Here is a 26,243-nt window from a genome sequence, read left to right as displayed (position 1 = left end):
AGGTATTGGGCACTTGTGGGCTAGGTGTTGTTTTATCCTCTTGACATATGTAAACTTGCTTAATTCTCAGTCCAACCCAAGGAGGAGGACACTATGATTATCTCCATTTTATAGATAAGGAAGCGGAGGCTCAGAGAATTTAAATAACTTCCCCAGATACATGCTCCTAGGTTGGTCTGCCAAGTGCAGAGTAAGCTTCAGTCTGACCCCAGTGCCCACAATTAACCATTACGCATCACCCTTCATGTTAATGTTGTGATTTTTATTCTTGTTATTGTGATTACTGCCTGTCTTAGCTCAGGCAGCTATAACAAAATACCACAGACTGGGTGGCTTAAACAACAGACATTTATTTCTTATAGTTCTGGAGGCTGGTAATCTGAGATGAGGGTGCCAGCATGGTGGAGTTCTGGTGAGAGTTCTCTTCTTGGCTTGCAGATGGCCACCTTCTCTCTGCGTCCTTGCATAGGGGAGAGAGAGCTCTGGTGTCTCTTCTCTCTTCCTCTTCTTATAAGGGCGCTAATCTCATCATGGGGTTACACCCTCATGACCTCATCTAAACCTAATTACCTCCCGAAGGGCCAACCTCCAAGGTACCATCACATTGGGGGTTAGGGCTTCACCATATGAATTTTGCAGGGGGGGAGACATATATTCAGTCATAACACTGCCATTTCCTTGTTTTTGACCCTACTGGACTATAGAAGCTCCTAGATCAGAGGTCAGCAAACATTCCCTATAAAGGACTGCACCATGAATATTTAGGCTCTGGAGCCTAGTCTCAGTCCCAACTACTCAACTCTGCCCGTATAGCGTGAAAACAGCCATAGACAATCTGTGAACGGATGAGTGTGGCTGTGTGCCAGAAAAACTATATTTATGGGTACTGAAATTTGAATTTCATATAATTTTTATGTATCATGAAATATTATTCTTCTTTTGGTCTTTTTCAACGATTTAAAAATTTAAAAACATTCTTAGCTTGTGAGCCCTACAAAAACAGGGAACAGGCTCAATTTGGCCTGTGGGCCATTGTTTGTTGACCCCAGTCCCAGAGTGCAGGGATTGGAGGGTTATGTATTTGTTTAATCTGTGCCTTCCTGGGATCTGTCTCAGTCCTGGCACTCAGTCTCCATCTGTAAATGCTGACTGAATGGCTTACTCAGTGGTAGGCGCTCTCAGGTACGCTGAATGACTTGGGGATACTACTGATTTTCAGAAAATAAGTAAAAAGTTTCCCTTTTTCAAAGCAAGGGATGGAAATGTGGTCTTTGTCACGATGGCTGAGAAGAGGGCAGGAGCCTCCCTTCCTGGATGTTTGTAGATGAATGAAGAGAGATTTCTTTTTCTACATAAAGAATAGAGATTTATTCTTTGCAAATAGACCCTTAGAACGTGATTTGTAATAGGAAACAGATTTCCCCCCGAAGATAAATGGAATGTCCCCACCTCCCAAACTGAGAAGACAATTGTTTCCTCTCTACAAAGGAAACAAATTGGAGTCTCAAAGGAATAATCAGAGAAGTTTTTAAAATTGTCATAATAAGCGAGATATGGTTTCATGAATGATGAAAGGGAGGTTTGCCTTCCTTGGGTCTGGATATGCAGACTGGTTGGAGAATCAGATGGGCCCTTTTCTCTCCTTGCCTATTTCCTGTCCCTTGGCATTTTATCAGTGCCACATGGAGAAGGGTGGCTCCCTCATGAACAGGGTTGGTGGGTCCATCCCAGTCCTACTGTTTCACTGTAAAGACATTCTCTTCCTTTCCAGCTCTTCATCTTCAGCAGGCTACTGAAGTAGGTCCCCTTTCCCCAGCCAAGCTTCCTGACAGCTGTAGTTCATTTTGATCCATGGGAGAGGGCATTACAGATGGGAGACTTGTCTGAGCAAAGGCATGGTGCTTAGAATGAGCCTGGTGGGTGCGGGGCACCTGCCTGGATGGATGAGTTGTTTGAGCTACACTTCCAGATGTCCAGGGCACAAGGCTGAGGGCTCTTGGTGAAGGCAGAGAACCATGATGGGTTGAGGGACCAGTGCCATGTGTCTGGACAAAAGTCAAATCAGTTGTGTTTTGGCCAAATGCTATTAAGCATGGATGCCAAGAGTTGGTATGTGCACATACGAGAGGCTGTGAGAGGGAAGAGTTGCCATCATTTGATTGAAAAACCTTAACTCCCCGGTTCTTCACTGGGCCCTGGAGACAAGGAGGGGACTCCCACACAGCCCCGCCTCTCATTGCTCATAATAAAGTAGATAGATTCAGTTCCTTGAGTTCCCAGGGAGCTACAGGAGCAAAGAGCAGGGAGCCCCAACTATCTAGCTCTGCCCTTCGGAATCATTACCCTGTGGATAATACTAAGATGTGGGAACTGGGACAAGGTACTTAACCTCTCGGAACCTCAGGTTCTTGTAAAATGGGGCTAATAATAGTATCCACCTCATAGAATTAGTGTGAGGACTCAAAGGAGATGAACAGTGTCTGATAAGTCATGAGAACTCAATACACGGCAAAACTTTTATTATTATTATTATACTTTCCTAGAAGTAATAATTTTCTACATTTGTAGAACTCTTTTTTAATTCATAAATCCCTTTCTCTTACAGTGTTTCACGTGATCATCTCCAAAGCCCTCTGAGGTTCAGCATATTAACCCATTTTACAGATGAGAAGAGTAGCTTGCCCAAACCACACAATTAGTAAGTTAAAGAACTGCACTGGGAGCCCTGAGGCTGCAACTCCTGGTCTAATTGTCATCTACCCTGTGCCATTCTGCTTTCTCACAGGGGTGCAAGGCTATTTCAACCCCGTGGGTGAGGCCCAGATGAGTGAGAAGTATTCTCTGCTCTCAAGGGGCTTATAGTCCAGTTGAAATTTGAAGAGCCTTGGTCTAGAAGTGGAGAGGCCACACACAAGTGGAAGCCACTTTTGCTGTCTCCAGCAAGGGAAGGCAAGCTAGAAACTGAATAGCCAGGAATCTTATATGGTGCCATCAGATGACACCCAGAATGTTCTTTTGCTGAACCTGCAAAGACCTGCCTCTGATTTCCTGTGTGTCACTTGGCAAATTCCCTCCACGTGTGAAATGAGCAATGAAGCCAGCTCCCTGGTGGATGGTATTAGCTCCAAGTTGCATCACATTCCCCCACTCCCCCCCCCCGCCCGACCCTTCGCAACAGACCTTAACATTATTCTGTGATTACTTCGCATCATCCTTCCCAAATGTGCATCAAATTAAAGAGTTATTAGGGCATGGCAGGACATGTTTATGGGGAAGAATTTCCTTTAAAGTCACAGCTCAGCCTGAGCTCACTTTATTAGTGTTTATACAAAGTATGTCGTCTGTTCCATTGCAATCCATGTTTATATTTCTGCAGCAATTATTGCATTCCTTGGGCTGCTCCTTCCTGTTTTCTTAAAGTGATTACTGCAACTATATTAAAAGTTAATAGTGTGTGTGCCCTATGGCTGGTTGGGCTTAGAGGTGTGCGCCATTCAGAGAATGACGCTTAACCACGATGTGTCCTGCAAATAGCATAAACTTTGAAGTGGTCTGCGGCCCAAGTGGACAAGAAGGGGAGCTCCTTAAGAACAAAGACATGGTGGGCAGCCAGGCCCCCTGGTGAGCACTTCCTTTGTCACTCACCTCTATTGTGGGTATTTTGTGACTCTAGCTAGGAAGACCATCTGTGTTGATTTACTCAGGACAGTCCCAACTTCTGTCTGTTTTCCTGGTATAATTATTAATGGTGTCCCCTTTGACTCACAAAAGCATTCAAGTTTGGATGATAAATTATATGGTCCCTCTCGTTCTAACTGGTGCCCAGATTTACTGGTATAAATGAAATACGGACGTTGACTTTGGGTCTCAAGTCATTGTCAGTGAAGGACAAATGTAACTCAGTTAAAACTGTCGATAAAAAACTCAAGTCCAGATCATTCAGTCATTCAACAGATATTTATTTGTGCCTTTTATGTGCTAGGCATTGTGCTAAACTCTGACGATTCAAACATAAATAAGATATGACCCTGAATCCCGAGAACTTGGAGTGTATTGATTTAGCTAAAATTTTGGGTATGTTATGAAAATTCTCTAATCAGATCATTTCAATTTGTCTTTCATGCTTTAGGACTCCGCATTTATTTCTTGCAAGTTAATTGCTAAATTTTCAGGCGCTGATACCTGACTGTCTGGATATAAATACCCATTTGGTACTTATCAGCTTGTGGTCATAGACAAGGGTCTTAATCTCCCTGTGCCTCCCTTTATTCATTCATAACATGGGACTGATAATAGCCCTGACCTCATAGGCTGGTTGTAAGGATTCCAAGAGGCACTGAATGTGAAGAGCTTAGCATAGTGCTTGGTGCATGGTAAACACCAAATACACGTTGGCTCTTGCAAAATAATTACTCATTCTGAAGATATTTATTTAGACCCTAATGTAGACTGGCTGCAGCTTTTGTACCTCTGTTGACTAGAACCTAGGTGGCCTTCTTAAAAAATGCATAGTTTAAGGTAATGTGTGTTAATGGGATTCAAAGCCTGTGAGAATTATCGTGGCTGATAATTCAGGGTCAGTGAGATTCTTACCCTGGGGGATCAACCAGTTTATTTTCCTCCTTTTAAAGATGGGGAGGTAGCTTTTCCAAAGTCATGCTGTGAATTAGAAACAGAGCATGGAGAAAGATCATGGAGGCTTACATTTTAGGCCTTTCTTTCTGACCTTGCCAAACTGCCGTGTGTGTCAGTCAGCACAGACAAGACTATGCTCCCAGAACAAATAAACCCGGATGTATCAGTGGCAAAACATAATTGTCTTGCTTCCTCATATCATAGTCCAGTGCAGTGGGTCTGGGTAGTGGTGGGTGGCCTATGTTCCACATAGTCACTCAGGAACCCAAGCTCCTTCCGTCTTGGAACACCACTATTTTGACACGTAGCCTACCCATGTCGAGGAAGACAAGAAAAGGGAACAGAGTGCAGTGTTGTGCAGGATGTTTTACGGCCTCATCTGGAAATGGCATATATCACTTCCATCCACATTCTTTTATTCAGATATTGGTCACGTGGTCCCACCTAGATGCAAGGGGAGCCGGGAATTTTATTTTTACTGTTTACTTAGGAGGGACATGATAGTTTGGTGAACATACAGCACTGTCCCTGCCATACCATGTGCCTGACATTTTTTGCCATATTTCCAAAGGCTGACCCCAGACTTTTCTGAGATTTCTGTTTCTTGATTCCCAGGGATTTGTGCAGCCATTTTTTCATGCTCTCATATGCAGCGTGGAGAAGGGTTGAGAACAGGCCTTCTGAGAAGAGTTTGGAAATGTTTGAGATTTCTGGGATGATAAAGTGGAACATAAAGAGTGAACCTGTTGCATTGATAGTCATCACCTGGAGGTCATTGCTCAGAAAGGAATATGTTACCCTAAGTCATCACAGGAAGAATTTGGGAAGGATTCGTTTTTTATTTTTTATTTTCTGAGAGTGAGGACCAGGATGTCCTGGGTGTGTACCGAAGGGAGAGATCTCTCTGTAGATGCTTTATTGAAGCATGTGCCTGGGTGGACTAGGAAGATCTAGGTGAAGAGCTGTGGGTTAGACCAGGTCCCCCTTCAAGGTTACTTGAGCACTGAGGTCCGACCAACCTCTTCTACATCTTACTTGTGCTCACGTTTTGTGTGAATAATAATGAGCAAATTGATGGTAATGGTTACTTATTGAGTATTTACTGTGTGACCAGCCCTGTGCTGGAATCACTTTATCATCTCATTTAATCTTTACAACATCCTAGATGATAGGTACTGTTGTTATACCCATTTTACAGATGAGGAAACAGAAGCTTAGGGATGGGTTAAGTAACTTACTCAAAATCACACCACTGTCTCAAAAGATTTGAGCCCAGGCTATCTGATTCCAGGGCTTGCTTTCTTAAGCATTATGCTCTGGAGCAGGGATCTCAAAATCAAATGCCTGTAAGGACCAAGCAGATGACATAAGTGAGGGACACAGTTCAGGTGGACTGGTGAATTGCAGAGAATGTGCCTTGTCCAAAATGGGCAGTTGCCTTTTAGCTCCAGTGCACAGTGGCTGTGAAGGCCCAAGGTTATCAGATCATCTGACTTTTTGGAGACAGCCCAGAATTCCAGATTCGTATGTGAAATGTTCCCAAATTGGCAATTAATTTACAAATGTTAAAATCATACTGAGGACCAGACTAAACATGTCTGCAGGCCAGAATTGGGCTACCAGTTTGCAAGTTCTCTTGTGCCTCCAGCAAAGAGCTAGCTATGCCCCGTGTATGCCCTTTCCTGCTGGAGCCTGAAGCTGAAAGGAGCAAGACAGGGACCAGCAGGGAGCCCTCCTGCTGCGAGGAGAGGAAGAGTGGAGACCCTCGCTCGCCCCTGCTCCTTGCAGGGCCCTCACCGCTGCCACATCCCGCCATCCAGGTTCCAGCCATCCAGGTTGCCCCTCTGTCTGGCCCGTTCTCCTCCCTGCAGGTAGCTGTCTGCGCTGTGCTGGCTGCAAACTTTTGCAGGTGTAAAATTATATATGCGAGCGTGTTGCCAAGCCAGAAATTTAGCACAGGGAGGCTTAGTTCCCAAACAACTGAGGTAGCGTGAAGCCAGTTTTTTAAATCAAATTCAGTCATTGCTCTCTCGAATGCGTGTATGTGTTTTTAAACTTATATGTGGTTATGTAACTGATGAGAATGAAGTGAAAAAATCAGAGAATAATTGAATAATGCCTCCTGTTGTGCAAGTCGGGAGAGGTGAAGCATGGGATGGGAGCTCCATGAGGGTGATCCCCCGGGAAACACTGCTGCCTGTGACCTGGTGCGATGGTAATCTGATGGTTCTTGAACACATGCTGTTTTCTCTCTTCCATCAAGGAAGATGGATGGATGACATTAGGTCCTTTGGGCTGGGGAGAGGAAGCAAAGAAAGGAAGACACCCATTATGACAGGGCAATCTGAGAGCTCCTGAGAACTGCCCTTGGGCTCGTCAAAGGATATCTTCTTTTGGCCAGATTTCCAGAGTCTTGAATGGCTTTGCTCTACTGATCACTTTAGCTATGGAGAGAGAGTCCTATTTCAACTGGGCCACTTTTTTCAATATTTTTTTAGGGGAGAGGGGGAGTGCATGAGTAATAAATATTTGCTGTGGAGAACCTTGGCGAGCTTAATAATCAAAATGTAAAATGTTTAAAAAAAAAGTTAAATTTTAACATTTTAACAAATGTTTAAAAAAAAAACTCTTTGCCCTAGCATCCACAGAAAACTAGCATACATGTCTCTGAGTGTCTCCAGGGGGCCTCACTTCATCCGAGGTGTCTGGGAGGAAGTGGAGGGAGTATAATCTGTGGTCTTGGCTCCCACGGAGCTCCACACTCCTTTGGGAGACGAGGCAAACACACAGGAAACAGGCAGCAACACACGAGGTGGAAGGAAATGTGATGAAAGACCAAAATGAGTTGTGCAGAGGCTAAATGATGTAGAAGTTCAGAAGTTCAGGGAAGGGAGAGATCAGCGTAGGATGGAGAGGCTGGGAAGGCTGCAGAGAGGAGGGGTGGGAGGCTGCACAGAGCCTGAAAAGAGGGTGTTTCAGTTTCCTGGGGCTGCTGTAATGAAGTGCTGCACACTGGGTGGCTTAAAGCAACAGAAATGCATTCTGTAATAGCTCTGTGGGAGGAGTCAGTAGGGCCATGCTGAAATCTGTAGGGGGGAGTCCTTCCTTGTCTCTTCCTAGCTTCTGGTGGTGGCCGGCAATCCTTGCGGTCCTTGACTTGCAGCTGCATCACTCCAATCTCTGCCTCGGTCATCACATGGCATTCTCCCTGTGTGTCTCCGTCTCTTCATCTTATGGGGACTCTGGTCATATTGGATTAGGGTCCACCCTAATGGTCTCATTGTAACTTGGTTACATCTGCAAAGACCCTATTTCCAAATAAGGTCACATTCACAGGTACCAGAGTTAGAACTTCAACATATCTTTTGGAGGGACACCCTTCAACCCATAACATAGTGGTGGGATTTGGATGGAGAAAGGATGTTGAGCGCTGTTGAGGCCAGCAAATAGCAGGAACTTATGTGTCGATGGAGTGCCTAGCATAGTTTCTGGATCTGGTAGGTGCTCAGGAAATGTCTGTGGATGGAAAGAAGTAAGAATTAAAAGAGGCAGGCGAGAACAATGATGAGACCCACCTGGCTGCTGTTGTGCAGGAAAAGAAATTGGCATTTGGGAGAAATTAATCTGGTTGTGGGGGGCAGGATTCATGTCAAGGAAAGAGGCTGAGGGGAGTTAAATCAGTCATTTCCTGGCTTGATCCTTTCTGTGGTTCTGATTGCTGAAGGCGTGAAGTCTACCCCATGGATGCTCCACCATCTCGGGGCCACCTGCCTCTATAATCCCATTTGGCACCATTCCACTCTAGTCACTTGATCGCCTCTCTGTTGCTTAGAGTCTCCAAATGCTCCCTCTACTCAGGGCCTTGGCATTTCTGCTCTGCCACTTGGAAACTTCTCCCTTCAGCCTCTCCCCTCATCTGGCTTCTTCTTTTCCTTCCGGTCTCTGACCAAATGTCTCACCCTGAGAGGCCCCTCCTGACCACCATAGCTAGCACCCCCACTTCCTCCTACTCCCACCTTCATTCTCCCCACTTCACCCTGAAATGACTTCTGAGTTATTTCCTTGTTGTAATCTGTAGTTCTGTTGTTGCTGCATAAAAATCTTACCACAAACTTGGCAGCTTAAGAGAACTCCCATTTATTACCTCACAGTTAGCTGAGGGACTCTGCTTCAAGGTCTCACAAAGCTGCAACCACGGTATTCATTGGGGCTGTGGTCTCATCTGAAGGCTCAATCAGGGACGCATTCACTTCTAAGCTCTCGAGGTAGTTGGCAGAGTTCAGTTCCTTTGCAGCCTGTTAGATAGGGTTTCAGGCTCTTGCTGGTCATCCTCAGCTCCTTGTTGGTTGTTTGTGGAGGCTGCCCTCAGTTCCTTGCCTGATTAGCCTCCCTAACATGGTAGCTTGCTTCATCACAGGTAGCAAGGGAAAGAGTCCCTTAGCAAGGTGGGCATTAAAGTTGTATGTAATGTAATCACAGAAGTGACATCCTGCCACCTTTGCCAGATTATATTGGTGAGAAGCAAGTCAATAGGCCCTGCCCACACTCAAGGAGAAGGGATTACATAAGGGAGCTAACACCAGAGGGTGGGGATCATGTGGCCACCCTAGAATCTGTCTGCCACACTCACCAAGAGAATAAAAGCTCTCTGAAAGGAACTTTTTCGTTGTTGTTCAGTACTCTATCCCTAGCCACAAGCACAGTGCCAGGTCCAGAGCAGGTGTTTAATAAAGGAGCATTGTAGGAAGAAAGGAAGTGTGGAAGGGAGGGAGAGAGGGAAGGAGGAAGGAAGGAAAGAAGGAGTGTCCTGCTTTCCCCTGCAACATGCTTTAACAGCCAAACAAATCTGCTTGCAGTTATCGTAAGGCAATGCCTCTGGGCTTTTATACCTGGTGTTTCTTTTACTTGGAATCCTTTTCCTCCCTCTCACATATTCCCATGCCAACCAACCTGGCTTTGGCCAACTCATTCTTGAGGTCTCAATTAAGATGTTACCTTTTCCTAGAAGCCTTTCCTGACCCTTAAAACCTGATTACTCCATAGTACTTTCTCCACACTCTCCCACAAGCTGCTTTTGTTTATGCCTCTGGCACAGTGTAGAGCAGATGTCTGTAAACTGTAGCCCCCAGGCCACATCCGGCCTTCAGCCTGTTTTGTAAATAAAGTTTTATTAGAGGACACCCATGCCCATTCATTTGTGTATTGTCTGTGGCTGCTTTCATGTTACAGAAGCCAAGTTGAATAGTTGTGAAAGAAAATATGGCTGGCAAAATCTAGATTATTTACTATCTGGCCCTTTAAAGAAAAAGTTTGGCAACCTCTAATGTAGAGTGTTTATCACAGTCTATGGTAATTGACTATTTATTTTTTCCCCACTAAACTGGGAGTTGCTCAAGGGCTGGGACCATGTCAGTCTCGTTTACAGCTGTATCCTAGCATAAATGTACCTGAAAGTTAGTGGTCAAAACATATTTGTTGAATGAATGATGTATCAGTCAGAAACAGAAAACAGGTGGAAAAACTCAAATTAGGATTATTCAAGGAAGGTTGATTTACAAAGGGACTGTTTCAGAGGTGTCAGTGCGATTCAGGGAGCTAGGACTAGATGCAATGGTCACCACCTCCAAACCAGAAGAGATGAGAGGAGGCAAAGGGTTCTGGAACCAGGAAATGGTCAGTCATGAAGAGGAGCCGTGACCTTTGGTGGGGACACTAGGTAACCTGGGTGACCTCTCAGGGAGGGAACCAGGAGAATAGCCTCTCCTCATTCTGCTCCCTCCCTCCCACCTCCTGCTCAACTCAAAGAGAAGCAAAAGGGCATGGAACCAGCCCTGTAATATGGTCCATTCAGTTCAGCCTCCAGGGTGCAAAAAGGTGGAGAGCGAGTAACTGAAACTGAGGCCAAGGCCCCCTCTCCAGCTTCTTCTGTTCGGTTGGAACTCTTCTTTGCTGGTGGTAAACAAGGGGTCAGGCTGGGCTACCTGACATCTTAATTGAGGCCCCTCTAACCCATTTCCTGAGAGGGGTTCCGCAAACTGGGCTATGGGATCTTGAATGTGAGCACATCACACCATCTGAAGGCTTGTTCAGGAGCTTGCTGCACTTGTCCTCAGACCTTCACTTCTCTGTGACTCCCACCGTGGTGCCTGCTGTCACCATACCTCCCCAACGTGCTTCCTTCTGATCTGCTGCAGGAGGTCTTCTCTCTGAGTTCCTACTCTCCCAGCTCTCTCAAGTCTCTGATTGCCCACTCTCCGTGGAATCTAGACCACATCTCTTAACATTGACTTTTGCATATTCTTACATTGTTCTCTAAGTAGCTTATAAGTCTTAGTCTGTCTCTTCAACTAGAGTCCAAGCTCCCCTAGGGCAAGGGACAGGCTATACTTTTTAATCCCATCTGGTTCTGGGCCCCCAAATTATGAGACTTATAGATCTCAAAATTATCGGGACTTTATAGGTCATGTAGTTCAGCCTTCTACCCATCACAAGTACCTCCTTAGGCATCATGCCCAACATGAGCTAACTACTAATCTCTGCCATATACCCCTGTAATAGGGAACTTCTACGTGTAAGGCAGCCCTTACACACTCACCTTAGGTTGAGACCTTATCTTCTTTCCTGAAACCCAGAAGGCAGCACTCTGTATACTCTTGTTGTATAGGGGGCAGGCGATCTTAAAGTCTGATCTGATTGTGTATTCTCTAACTCTCTCTGTTTCACCATCACAGAGAAACATCTTTTTTGAAGCCAATCCTAATCTCCACCTCTGCACCCTCTCCCTGCCGGTTGTTGGCTGTGGGTGAAAAGTTAACCACTTCGAATGCTGTTTAGGAAGTACTTCCCCACACAATTTATCTCTTGAGCCTCATGATAATCCTGTAGAAGTGGTATTCTTGGTCGTATATTACAAAAGCTGGTATTCTTGGTCATATTTTACTGTCGACTGGGGCTCAGCAAAGTTAAGTGACTTTCTCAAAGTCACACAGCTAAGAAATGAGGAGGTGGGGACTCAAATCCACATCTTCTGGGTTAACAATTGAAGCCCTTTTCTCCACACTATGCTACTTTACTGGGAGTTGTTTTTACTGCTCCCCCTTCCCAGATGTGCCACGGCACAAAGAAAATTTTGCAGGAATACCACAGAATGAATCAAAAAGCGGGTATGAATATATACATGTGCCAAGATAGAGACAGTGGCCTGCCCTGGAACATTTTTATTTCATTTTTTCCAATGTGTTCTGAATTCCTCTTCCTCCCCACCCTACCCAAGGTGTCAAACAGATGTAAAAATACCACAAAGTTTGCTGCAAGTCACAGCATTGGTTTATGATTCACTGATTGGGCTGGGGAAAAACAATGCAGGAGATTACCATGGCGGTGCCTGTTTATGGAGGCAATATGGTAGATGATGAGCAACATAGCAGACACCAGACATGGGCAAAAACAGCAAGAAAGCACTTCCCCCTGGAGTTTCCAAAGGGGCTCAGCATTCTCACTGGCCTAGACCTCACTGGGAGACATAATAGGAAATGTGCCATCTTGCTGGAGTGGAGAGCAGTGAAGCCACTAGGAGTCCCCCTTGCTTTCTTCAAGACCTAGGGATGGAAAATTCTGTTCTGTTCTGTTCTATTTATTTATTCATTAATTTTTCATTTAGCCAGCAGTTAACGTGATGCAGTAGAAAATACTTAGACTTTAGTTGTAGATGGGCAGCATGATGTGATAAAAAACATAGCCTCTGCATTCAGAGGGCCCGAGTTTACATCTCAGCCTTCGCCATTTACTGGTTGTGTGACCTCATGGCAAGTTTCTTTGTTGGTAAAATCTTCTAAGCTGGGGTGGGGGTGGGGGAGATTAGGCTTCAGTTTCCTCATGTGAGAAATGGGATAATAATAGTACCTACCACATGTGATTACCATCTGGATAAGAGAGAATGAACATCAAGTTTTTAGCACAGTGCCTGGTACATAGTTTGGCCCGAACAAATATCAGCCCTTATTAAGGTGATCTCCAGTATTTTTATCTGTTGAAGGAAGATAATAGTACCTACCTTTCAGAACTGTTGCAAAGAGAAGGAAAAAAAAAAGATGGTAAGTTCCTGACTCAACGATATTGCATTTGTCAATGTAGACTGCCATAACAAATAGTCCCAAAATTTCAGTGGCTTAAGAGTTATTTCTTGAACATGTCTGAGTCTAACGTGGGTAAATGGGGAGACAGAGGAGGGAAGGTCTCTGTTCCATGCAGTCATTCAGGGACTCAGGCTCTTTGTATCTGCCATTTTTGGAGTCTTCCACTGGATCTACTGAATCTAGCCCAAGATGTGGGAAGAGAAAGAGTGTGGAGGAGTGAAGTTTTATGGATCAGACCTGAAGGCAGCATATATTGCTTCTGCCCCTGTAATAAGAACCCAGTTACATGGCTGCACCTACCTGAAGGGCAGCTGAGAAGTGTGGTCTACCTGTGTGCACCAGACAGAGGGAAATGGTTTGGTGGACAACTTGCCGGTCTCTGCCACAATGTTCAATGAACAGTACCCACTACTGTGATTACTAATATAACACCAAATGATTCCATGGTATCCTAAGCCCCGCTGGGAGGGATGGGCAACCCTGGTTATGCAGTCTTTACCCCTCAGAGCCTGAGAGAAGGGCCAGTTTTCGTCTCATCCCTAGAATGACATGGATGCCTTTGGCCCCTGTGAGCCATCCCTGACTGTAATGACAGGACTGAGGGTCTCAAGGGTGGCAGGCAAGCTTCAGAAAGGACATGCCATGAGAGTCACATGAATGGAGTTCCACTGTTAATGGCAAATTAAATATTTGGAAGGTGACTTTCTCTTCCTTTCCCTTCCATCTCTCTATTGTTGAAAACAAATCACTCCAAAACTTAATGATTTCAGACAAGGCACTCATTTTAGTATTCTCTCTCGTGGTTTCTGTGGGCAGGAATTCAAGAGTGGTTCAGCTAGGTGATCTGGCTCAGAGTTTCTCACAAGTCATAGCCAGATGGTAGCTGGAGCTGGAATCTCAAAGGTGCACTGTGTGCCTGACTTCTAGGCTGGAAAGACACACAGCCAGGGCTGGAACAGCTGGGGCTCCTCAGGCACCTCTGTCTGTCTGTCTGTCTCTCTCATCCCCTCACATCGTCTTATCAGTGGAGGCTTTAGGTCTTCTGGTCTTCTCTCATGGCAGCTCAGGTCAGGGCTCCAATTCAAGTGCTCTGAGAGGAAAGCCAGGCAGTCACATATTGCCTCTTCTAATCTAGCCTCAGAAGTTCTGCAGCATCATTTCTGCCACACTCCTGTTTGTCCAAGCAGTCACAACGGCCTGCTCAGGTTCAGGAGCAGGTTCAGGAGCAGGTTCAGGGGCAAGGGGCATAGGCTCTACCTCTTCATGGCAGGGGTGTCAAAGAAACCATTTGCAGACATGTTTTAAAACCACCCCACTTTCCCACCCCCCTACCTAGACACTGTAATTGCTTCCCCATCCAGGGTCACCCATGAGGGATCATGCCTACAGATGGTTCAGAACTCGTACTAGGCTGAGATGTACTCATTCCCTCAGAGGCTACAGCTGGAGGCTGAGGAATATGGCTCAAGCTCCAGAGGAGCCTGGACCGGGAGGATGGGGGGAGGGGGGTGGGCACATGAGGTAGTGCAGCATCTTCTCAGGGTTGATTTCGTTCATTCCCATTTTCAGCCAAGCATGTTTGTAATCCAAGCTTTGTGCTTCTCCCCATTCCAAGGTCTGCAAGTAGGAGAGGGTTACAGGAGAGGGTTACATAAAGCATGGAGGCTCAGAGAAATTAACTAAATTACTCAAACTCACGTAGCTGGGAGTGGGGGAGGGGGTGGGACAGAGATTTGAACCCTGAGCTGTCTCGTCTCAAAGCCCACGTGCCCCTTGACCCTCTCCCTGGCAGTCTGGCAACAAGTGTGTTGGGTAGGGTAGGGGGAGATACCGTGGAAATAGGTGTCACAGAAATTCTGTGAGGGAAAGGCAGCACGAGGGGATTGCTCGTGGTACTGTCACTCTATTTATCAGCCACAAATGCACCCCTTTTTACCTTTAGGAAGATAGCACACCGGCAGAGTCTCTTGGGATCCAGGATGCATCTCTAGGCACAGAATTTGGGGTGGGGCGGTCAGCTGCTCTTCGTGTGTTGAAATTTCAGAGTGGAATGGAGGGGGGGATGCAGTTCAACTGATTACAGTAACAGTAGCTGCCATGATTGAGTATTTGACGCGTGCCCATAAGCACGGTGTATGCATCATCTCATTTAACCCCCATAAAAATTCTTGAGGTTGAGATTGTCACCTTCATTTTGTAGATGGAGAAACTGAGCCTTGGAGATGAAGTGAACTGCCCTTAGGTCATTCAGTAAGTGCCAGGGCAGGAATTCAAACTCAGGGCTGCTTGCTTCTGAAGTTTAGCCTCCCAAACACGGACTCTATAGCTGGGGCAACCCCACAGTCCCCACCTCTACCCCCGCTCCCAAGTTTTTAGCATTTCAGCAGTACTCTTTGTGCCCCTTGACATAATAAATATGAATTCAAAGTATTGGTGCTGCAGCCACTAGCACAAGCTGCTGAGATGCCGTGCTACGTCCCGGTAATTAAACCCTTAGTTGCATTGTCATATTGTCAGTTGTTAAGGTCCCCAAACATCTATCCCAACTGAGACGGGAGGTGAGAAGAAAGCTTGGGGTGATTATAAGCACGCACAGATTTCCGTGTGTGCTGATGTCTAATCCTTGCATCAGCATCCCCTTTCTGTTTCCCTGTATAATTCTTGCTCTTCCTTTATCAGCACTCAGCTTAGTCTGAGAAGTCTAAATACTGCCTGCATCATTTTAGTGAACACAATATTTATACAATTGTTCACTGGTTCATTCTTAACTCTGGTTTTTCCCTAATCCTGGTTTTCTACCCCCATGGTGCCCCCTTCTCCCTGACACCAGTGCCACCATATCTCTTTCAGTTCTTCCATGGCAAATTCTTCTCTTTGGGGCCGTTTTCAGGAGCTGAAGCCTACAAGTTGAGGCAAGAGTAATCCATGTGGCTGTCTTTACCTAATGTATGAGATTAGCAAAGCTATCTCTGTGCTGTGCCAGGCACGTATTCTACCATGTTGGGCTATGGAGTTAAATGAGATAGGGTCTTTGCCCTCAGGGAATTTGTAGACTATCTGGAAAATAGACCAGTACCTAGTTAGGTACCAAAGTCAGTCAAGATTCTTTGGATTTCAAGTGATAGAAAATTCAACTCAAACTAATTTAAGCCAAAATATTAGGGAGATGGTGTAGACTGGCCCATGTAATCTCCAAATACAGAGACATTTGGCTTCAGGCATGGGTGGATCCAGATACTCATAGGATAGCACCAGGAATCAGTCTTTTTTCATCTCCTGACTCTGGAAAGCTCTCTCTTCATGGTGGCAAGATGGCGTCTGGCAATGCTGAAGAACTTAGCAACCACAGTGGAGAGAAAGCTATTGGGAATTTGAGTCATGTATGCATTCCTGAAACAATTACTGTGGTCAGAGGGAGAGAAGATGCTTCTAAGCCTGGCCTGGATCAGGTACCCATCCCTGGAGCTGGGAAGAGGGGTCAACCCCACTTACATCACATGATCTGAGAGTTGGGGGAGGGAAGCTTCCAAAGAAAAATTTGTTACCTGATGAAGGGGCATCAGAAGCCAGGCAGCTAAATATAATGGGGCTCTACTCCGTACATACTAGATAACTTATTCTATACAATAGTCTTAAGGTTAGTTGGGCATGCTCAGGGGATAGCATTAATCATATCATTAATCCTTGACAAGAAACATCCCTCCAGTCTAAGCCAGTTCTGAGTTGAATGGACCATAAGCGTAACCTGCAAAAATCTGACCCAGATTTGCTCTCCATTGCAGGGACCTGGACAGAAATAATATCACCAGGATCACCAAGATAGACTTCGCTGGACTCAAGAACCTCCGGGTCTTGTAAGTAGCACATGACTCTCCAACATTTTCATTTTCAGCTCTTCAGCCTTGTGAAAATGTTCCACTGCCCTGACATCACACCCTCAAACACTGGGCAACAGGAATTCACCATTCTGCAGCAGAAAGCCCTTCATTAGTGTACCCAGGTTTTCACAGGTATCTCGCTCTGTGTCTCGATGCTGCTGGCTGGGCTGGACTGATGGAAGAAGTCAGTTCCAATGACAGGGAAAACAGAAGCCTCTACACAAATAAATCAACATGCCCAGCTTCTAGGATGACAGCAATGTCAGCTTGACTAACCATGCTTTCCTTCCATAGAGATTATAATTTCTTCTCCAGCCTGTGCATTGAAAGAGCAATCAGGACACAAGTTATTTATCTTGTTGGTTGGTGGAGAGAGGGGGAGGAGGAGGGGAGAGAGTCAGACAGGGTCAGAGCCCTTGCCGAACACCCACAGCTGTGCAGACAGGTAGCCAAATTTGAGATGGACATTAGTGGAATGGGGGGGGAGGGACGTGGAGGAATATCAGGTTTCATTGTTAAATATTGAACACATATCCCTAAGTCTGTGAGTGATGATAAGCTGCCCAAGTGCTTGTCCGTTGACAAGTCTCAGACATTCAGAGGTACAAGAGAGGAGCAATTGGACCCTCTTTCCTTCTCTACTCAGAAGTTGATTTTGACCCTTAAGTGTACTACAGACGTAGGGCACAATCTGAGCAATTTGGTCACTGCTTTGGTGTTTTTTTTTGTCGTGGAATCTTGGCTGGCAAATCTTTACTAGAAGTAGCAGCTAAAGTCTTGATGTCTGAAGCCACCTCCTTCTTTTTACTAATAGCCCTTTATAATGCAATGAATTTGTTCTAGGGACAGGAAGTACCAGATTCTGGTCCTGACTCAGAATTAACTGCCCAGGTGACCTTGGGCAAGTCACTATGCCTCTTTGGGCCTCAGTTTTCTCATCTGTAAAATCGAGAATGAATAGTATATCAGTTTGGTAGGGCTACTGTACCAAGTACCACAAACGAGGTGGCTTAAACAACAGAAACATATTGCCTCACAGTTCTGGAGGCCAGCAGTCCAAAATCAAGGTGTTGGCAGGGTTGGTTTCTTTTGAGGGCTGTGAGGGAAGGATCTGGTCCAGGCCTCTCTTCTAGCTTCTGGTAGCCTCAGGAATTCCTTGGCTTTTAGATGGTGGTCGTCTCGCTGGGTCGCTCCACATTGCCTTCCCTTTATGCATGTCTGCCTGTGTCGAAATTTCCCCTTTTTATAAGGACACCGGCCATGTTGTATTAGGGCCCATCTCATTTTAACTCTATTACCTCAGTAAAGACCCTATCTCCAAATAAGGTTGCATTCTGATAGACTGGGGGTTAGGACATCAACATATGAATTTTGAGGGGATATAATTCAACCCGTAACAAATAATTAGAAGTCCTTCATTGCATCTCTCATTGTTGCACATATAATATTTTATGGTTTTAACATTTTCATGAACAGTCTGTTTATTCTCACTGCAACTTGTGGGGTGTTACTATATAACATTGTTTTTCTGATGGAGAAGTAGGCAGTGGTAATGATGATGATGATAACCCAGGTATATACGATAACTTCCACAGACCAAGTTCTGTATTACTTAGTGGTAACATAGAGGTATGCATTATTATTAACCTCCACCTGCCCAGAAAAAACAGAGGCCTAAGTAGGTTAAGTGGTCCCAACTCCACATAGCAGGTAACTAAAGGAGGAGGAATCAGAACCCAGAATGTGTGCTTTCTAACCTCTGTGAAGCACTGCTGTTCATTTGCATTATAGAAAGCTTAGAAAACCAAGAAGGCGATAGTCTACCCATTTTGTAAGTGCAGCACTGGTGTGCAAATGGCTTACTCAAGTTTCCCTGAGCACCAGTGTGTGAGGATGCTGGGATTTGAATGCTGGGCCTCCAGCTGGCAGATGCTCTCCCTCCACATGTTCTCCATTCTTTGTCCTGTGCACTCTCCTCTCCATCCTCAGAGGGAAGACCCCATATTCTGCCAAGTCTTTCTTTTGCCCTAAGCAGTTGTGTGTCTGTCAGATGACTGGCATCCCTGACAAAGTGTGTGTGGATCAGAATTGAGACTGGGATAACAGTGGGGGAATTCGTGGCTCAGTTTTAGGGTGATTGTTATTGAAGAGATATAGGCAGCAAACTCCTGATTCCAGGTCATTTACCAGTTTAAATAACAGACATTTAGCTTCTCTATTTTTTTCACTTCTTCCCCCTGCATCTGTGAGAGATTTCCTTTTATACAAGTCAGAAATTTCACCTAATGCTTCATATTCTAACAAAGTCAAAAATAACCCTTTGATTTTCTTACTATTGCATCAGAAAGACTAATAAAAATTCCAATTTCCATATCTGCTCTCTGCAAATAGAAAGTTTAAAATAATCACAAAAGATCGTATTAATATCCTCTGGATGGTCTACAACATTCCTTTGACTACAGTTTATCTTTTCAGTTAATTGGTACATTCTTCTTATTTTGATAAGCAATGCCAAAACCCTCCCCTTTCCCCCACTGTACAGGCTCTGTTAATATACTATGTTTCATTATCTTCCTTATCAACTCAAAGACAATCCCATTCAAGTGGCCCTTTATTACTGTGAAAGAATGTGCTAGATGGGATAGCTGAAATGCTTTCTAACTAACACCAGTAAAATATCCAGACATTTAAACCATATTTTCCCTCAATCTATTCTTTTTAGCTGAGAAACCTAGACAACTATCTTTTTTGAAAAGCTTTGATCACACCTTGGCACATTCCTCATATCTGTTTCTTATTTACAATTTATAGTGAAGCCAGAAAAGACTCAATACTCTTGAATAATTTGAGCTTGCCACCCATTTCTGTGCAGAACTGTTAATATGGTGCAGGTGAATGGGCGAAAGCAGATAAAATGGAGATCGGGAACTTCGGCTTCATCCAAAGGCAATTTTGCTCAAATAAAGTGCATTCAAGGAAAGATACAAGAATTGCCTATAACAATTCTTTCTCCCACGAGGTGGGAGTAGGAAAAGGTCTCTTCTGGTTGTATCAATTATCTTCCCTTTCTTAGTAGTCTGTTGCAAGAACTCTGCTATGTCCACAATGTGGGAACCAGCTTTATCCCAAATGGGGTTAATAAAAGAGTTAAACTCCACCCTAGCCATCATCACATGGAGGCTATTTCCGATTCTGACTCAGTGTTAAAACTAAACAAAAAAAAAACAATGCCAAAAGACCTGAAAATGAACACAGTCTGTGTCCCTCTAACTCACAACAGACTCAAGCCATGGACAGTCCTTCTGGGCATCCAGCCTTTCCTGGATCCCCTGGCCTCCTGCATCTGGTCAGTAAAATGAGTGATATCAATGGCTTTAGCACAAGCTCCTGAATTGCATCTCAGCCTAGAAGTCTGGATGGGAGGTTCACAGCTCATTCATCCATTGATTCACTTATTCATCAAATGTTGATTATTTATTGACCTTGTAAATGCCAGGTACTAGGCTAGACTCTGATAGAGCTAGGAAGTAGATGTAGAAGTGGCCCTAGATACCTTATCAGTCAGGATCCCAGCAGGAAAGAGATGATACTCTCACAGGACAAATGAGGAGAGCTAAATAAGGAGTTATTGGCAAAGGTGTGGACAACATTAAGAGAAACCAAGAAGGGATGATGCAGTTGCCTGGAGCTAGCAACAACAGGCCCCTGTGCCTCAAAGAGCAGTGCGAGGAAGTGGTTACCCCAGCGCCGCAAAGGTGGGGACTGCTTACAGGACCTGTGGTCTTAGGTAGAGGGATGCAGTCAACCCGAAGTGACTTGGCGGGGAGGAAGTCCTCAACCTCACTGATTCCCCTTCCACCCTCTGCTCTCCTGCTGAACCCAACAGGAAACCAGAGTCAAAGAAGCTTCTGATGAAGCTGATAAAAGTTAGCCTTCTGTGGCCTGAGCAAAGTGGCAAAGGGGCAGATGTCTAATACGGATGTATTTGCATTTCTTCTACTCGCCTTTCTGAAAAAAGCTAGTGGTGTTAGGTTAATTAGTACAAAACTGAGAGATTCATCACAGGAGATTGGAGTTCGACTCCTTCGGAAACCCAGAGGGGATATGACACTCAGCCACCTGAGGGTTGCTCCTTGTTATCATTGGGAAGTAGTGACAGCAAGCTTGGTGATGGATTGATTGATAGTAAAAACCCAGCTGAACCAACCACCACTCACTAATATTGAACCGGTTCCCTATTTAGCAAGATGTGCTCATGTGAGTCTATTAGCATTCCAAGGCCCTCCCTCCCATATGGTGGGATGGAAAATGAAGAGAAAGGAAGGAAAAGAACATTTATTGAGCCTCTAATTGTACTTCAGATCCTGGGCTAGATAATTTACATACTTTATTGAACTTCTATTCTCACAAGGACATATGAGATGTTTTATTTTTTTTATTTTACAAATGAGGAAACTGAGTCTCAGAGAGGTTGACTAGATAGCCCAACATCACACCATCAGCTAGTAAGCAAGTAGGAAAAAGATTCTAAACCGAATCTGGCACACACCCCAGACTGGGAGTTAGAGTCACCCTAGCTAGCTGTGTGACTTTATGCAAATAATTTCTCCTTGGATAAAGCTCTTGTCTCTGTTCTGTGGTGTCCATAGGTGTTAAGTGAGGATCCTATAAGAGGCCAGCCTACAGTGCCCTGAAGTAACATAAATGTGTGAATCAGAGTAGATGAAGACTGTGACAGACTGGGAGCTCATGTGCCCTGCCTGCTCCATACTCAGTTCTAGCCAATGGTTGATATTTGGAAATGGGAGAGCTGATTTTCCAAAAGGAGTTTCTTTTGTGGAGTGTGTGTATGTGTAATATGATTTTTAATTGTTTGCAACAAATTCACAAAAACGTAAAATATCGTTGAGCCCAAACGAAATACCCCATCACTCTGATAGTCTAAGTCAGAAACTTCGTGTCCTAGACTAGCCTTTTCCTTGATATAAAATCAGTATGTGCTGTGGCCCAAAGTCGTTTTTGGTTTTTCGTCCATTCAGTAAACCTTTGTTAAGTGGCTGCTGTGCTAGGCAACTGTGTTAGGGCTGGGAGTCTGATGATGAACAAAAGTCCTTACTCTCTCGGTCCTTAGGCATAATGGGGAAGATGGACATGAAAATCAACACAAGGGCCCGAGTGTTTAGCCTAAGAAGTGTAGGGGGTTATGGAATGTCTCAGAGGTGGAGGGCTGGCTAGTGGAAGGAATCATTCTGAAACGAAGGCTAAGGTTCCTCAAGGCTACTCTTCCTTCTTTCTGCTTTTCCTTCAGCTGCTTCAGGGCAGCCCTCCTCCTGCCTAATCCAGAGGAACCACAGCCCTTCCTAAACTCCACCTTCCAAAGAAACATCCTTCAACCACAACTGCATCCCATTCAGACACCGGGGTCAGCCCCACATGGAAACTATGTGGCTCCTTGCCTTCCCTCCCCTGCTGTTCAGCTAATCCATTTTAAGCTGCCATTTTTTTTTTTTTTTTTTTAAGTTAGGGAAACAAATGTTTCATTGTATGCTCAATTCTTAGGATATGCCACATGCATGAATCAAACCGTTAATCACCTGCTTGCAGGACGGTGGAGGTCAGCAGAGCCCGTGGCTGGGGAGACCTAGTCTTTATAACCATCACTCTCATCTTGGGAACAGTCAGGCCCTGAGCAGGGAAGTTCCTGCCACCAGACTGGTTTCTTCGCCACAGGCAGTTGTCTAACAATAGCTTCACCCTTTCTACTAGGTGACCCAGAGACAGAGTGAACAGAGAAGGCCCCTTTCAGCGAGGTATTTTTGACTTCTTAGAGGAAGGAGCTCCGATAGAAGAGATGCTGAATATATGGGTGGTTTTTGTAAGAAGCAGCTTTTCCCTCTTCCTTTTCTGTGCAACATCCTGCAGTGCTTGGGGGGACATTTGCCGAGAACATTCTTAAAATAGAGGCATGGAAACCAATCTGTCAGGTAGAGTGTGCAGGCGGCGAAACCCTGGTTACCGTGACACCAAGCTGGGGTGTGAGTTCTCTTGTCCCCCTGGACTGATCCCGGCTCAGGGGGCCCTGAGGGTAGAGAGAAGGGCTGAATGACCGTGCCTGCACTGCCTGAAGCCTGGCATGAGGATCCCTGAGTCCTGCTCGTCCTTGACCGTTGCTGCCTCTCTGGTTCTAGGCACCTGGAAGACAACCAGGTCAGCATCATCGAGAGAGGCGCCTTCCAGGATCTGAAGCAGCTGGAGCGATTGTAAGTACAGCACAACCTCCTTTCTTGAAAAGCCTTTTTATAGTTTTGTAAATTGGCTTCATTGCGACCTTGCTAAAAAGTCTCGAATGTTTATTAAAATGTTTGCTATTACATTTAAAGCACATTAGATGCATGTTAAAGAGACACTGAGATCCACAAACATTTTTTCCTTAAAAGATGCTAGAATTGGCCTCGGAGGTTTGTTTTTTTTCTCCCCAGTCTTGGGCTCTCTCTTGTATCTGTACATGGGGCTGGTTCTCGCCCAAGCCTCAGCCTTCCCTTTTGCAGAGGAAGGAAGCCTGTAGTTAGTTATCCCTGTCACAGAAACCAGTGTCAGATAATCCCTACTCCTCTGCTTGGGTAGCAGGCTCCCTCCTCAGGCCCTCTCCTTCCTGCGCCCCCTCTGCCCCATTCTCGTGGGAGGGGAAGGACAGGCGAGTGGGCGAAGCCTTCAGCATGCCTGTATCTCCTCTGAGTGAGCATCAGCCTGTGTCAGGAAGCCCACACGTTTCCACGAGAGAATACACTGCCAGTGGTTTAAAAATAGGCCGCTGTTCTGACTCTATCAGAGGGAGAGAGGGACAGGGGTGGGGGTGGGGGATGGATGGAGCCTCCATTTGATTTGTTGATTAATGCTTTGGCAGACAACTCTTGGGTCAATTTGATGAGGGGGGCTGGTTAAGTGGGCAGCTTCACCTTTCCTCGGTTAATCACACCTGGCAGCTCATAACATCTGGATATTTGCTTTCTGCCCTCTGAGTAGGGATTATCCACAAGAGCATGCTGGTGGGCGTGGGCGGCTCTCTTCCATGCTTCTCTCCGCATCCTGGTTGACCTGACATTTCAGCCTCCTTCTCCTGCAGTCTGGGGACAGGGCTGCAATAGCTCACTGCTCCACCAGCTCACCTAGAAGGATCCTTCCATGTTTACAAATCCTGTTGCCACATCTCATCTACAGAGATGGGCTTGGGTGAGGTGGGGGGCCTGCCACCAGCTTGTTAGCCTTGTGATCTGCCATCTTTTCCTGTGAGTCATTCCATCTGGGGTGACATGGGAATGGGAAGGGGGTTCACTGAGCAAAATCCTTTACTCTCTGCTCTGTTGTGTGAACTGCCTCATTTATTGCTCTCCTTCTGGGTCAAAGGTCAGCGTATGTTGTGCTGTTGTTGGTTTGAAAATATGACAATTATTTCTTATAAGGGAAAATAGTTATAAAAATAATGAATTTTGCCTGTGTTTGTACTTTTATTTTTAAGTTTCTTAAAACTTAAATTCTTCTCAATACTTAGACCAAAGAAGAAGTAAAAGTATTTGTTGAACCTTGTTCCTTTGTATGAAATGTTCAACATTTTGATAGAAGGGTAAATATACAGTCCTTTGTGAAAAGGCCACTTCTTGCTTAGCCTTCTGATTAGAAGAGTAAAGAAATTCCCAATTCATTAATTTTGTGGTTGTTGGGTTGAGAACCTTGAACATGCTAGGAACTATGCCAGTGTTTTATGTACTATCTGTTATTTTATTCCCACAAAATTCCTGTGAGGCGTTATTTCCCTCATTTTGCAGATGAAGAAATGGAGGCCCAGGGAGATGAAGCCAAAGAACTGTTGGGGGGGAAGCCAAGATTCAAAGCCACATCTGTCTGACATCAAAGCTCACGTCCTTTTATACTTCTGTGCTGCAGACATTAGATGAAGTGTGAGCTTTAGCAATGGCCCTGCAAATAGCCTCTCACATACCCATTTAAATCCAGGGACTATCATGAAATATTCTGGCCAAAGGTGCTTTTCTTTGGCTTGGTTAACACGGCTGAAACACCACGCATATCTGGGGGACTGAGGGGATTACAGTTGCAGCGTAAACCTGGCTATTTCTCCACTTTGGCATATTAGGAGGTGATGCTAACTGCTGTATTAGATAAACGCTCAAATTTTATGGCTTAACATAGTGGAGGTTTACTTCTTATTTATATCAAACCCAATAAGGGCGTTCCTGGTTGCTGGGCCTCTCTCCTCCAGGGGGAGCCTCAGGGACCTGGCCTCCTTCCACTCCTCAGTTCTGCCATCTTTAAGTCTTGGCTTCCAAGGTACCAGTGTTTGTCTGCGTCAAGCCAGTAGAAGGGAAAACAGCATGAAGGATTGCACATGGGAGGTTTTCATGGGTGAGACGAGAAGTATATGTCGCTTCCACTCCTACTACCTTGGACTAGAACCATTCACATCCCCACGGTAAACTGCAAGGGAGGCTTGGAAAGGTAGTCAAGCTATATGCCCAGGAAGTAGAGGAAACAGGATCAGTGAACAGCCAGCCAGTCTCTGACTTATATTGCAAGTGAGCTGAAGAAGTCCTTGATTAGGAGGAAAAATGGAAGTATAGGTAGCTGTATACACAGCTGGATAGGCACCCTCATTTAAGACCTTTCAGTGTCAGCCAGAGGGAGTGTGTGTGTGTCCTTACCCTCACTGGTGTTAATCTGGTTTTGATTATCCAGTCTGTCCCCACACAGACTGAGAACTATAGAGTGAGAAAATACAATCCATTTGCTATTCACAATTGAAGAAGCCGATGGCTAATTGTGTCATCTCTAGCTCTCACTCCTGACTTACCTTACCCATGTCTCTATATTTGGTAGTCGATTAATCTTTATTGATTTACCGTACTCTGAAATACAGACTGGAAATTATATGCATGTTGATAATTCATTTCTAGAGTGTTTATTTCCATTCAGACTGGTCATTATTGGTTTGATCTCTTGAGGCTTAATGGAAAGAGAAGAGAGTTCTGTCCTTCAGGTCTCAACTCAGAATTCTCTATTCCTCCATGAAAGGACTCCTGCAGACTGGGTTAGGTTCCCCTCCTCTCACAACACAACATGACTGTCCCTATCACAGCACTTCTCACATCATATTTGAATTCCCTTTTTGCCTGATTGTTTCTCCCCAAAACTATGAGTATGTTGAGGTCAGCAGTCATATTCCATTTATCTGTCATTCTCAAAGGCCTGCACGAGGTGTGATAGTAAGTACTTATGGAATATTTGTCAAATACTTGAGTTTTTGTTCTATACTAGTGGTTCTGAGCTGGGACCATTTACCACCCCCAGAAGACACTTGGCAATGTCCGGAGACGTTTTTGGTTGTTACAACTGTATGATGCTACTGGCATGTAATGGGTAGGGGTCAGGAATGCTGACAAACATCCTACAATGCACAGGACAGCTCCCACAACAAAGAATTATCCGGCCTAAGATGTTAATAGTGCTGAAGTTGAGAAACTTGGCTCTTTCCCTATTATGTGTCCGATAACATCTTAGACACTTGACTTATGCCACCTCATTA

The 26,243-nt window shown here is 45.0% G+C and overlaps 1 protein-coding gene across 1 annotated transcript in view; it reads left to right on the top strand.

Moving 5' to 3' along the window:
• SLIT3 (slit guidance ligand 3) overlaps nucleotides 1–26,243 on the top strand; it is a 598,986-nt gene that overhangs the window by 27,629 nt on the left and 545,114 nt on the right. The window contains exons 2-3 of the mRNA XM_058545649.1: nucleotides 16,553–16,624; nucleotides 22,837–22,908. Coding sequence (XP_058401632.1) covers nucleotides 16,553–16,624; nucleotides 22,837–22,908 — 144 coding nt within the window. The remainder of the gene's footprint in view (nucleotides 1–16,552; nucleotides 16,625–22,836; nucleotides 22,909–26,243) is intronic.

The sequence above is a fragment of the Diceros bicornis genome, chromosome 1 (genome assembly GCF_020826845.1).
Source record: "Diceros bicornis minor isolate mBicDic1 chromosome 1, mDicBic1.mat.cur, whole genome shotgun sequence".
Classification (NCBI taxonomy): domain Eukaryota; kingdom Metazoa; phylum Chordata; class Mammalia; order Perissodactyla; family Rhinocerotidae; genus Diceros; species Diceros bicornis.
This window is presented reverse-complemented; position numbering and strand designations above follow the sequence as displayed.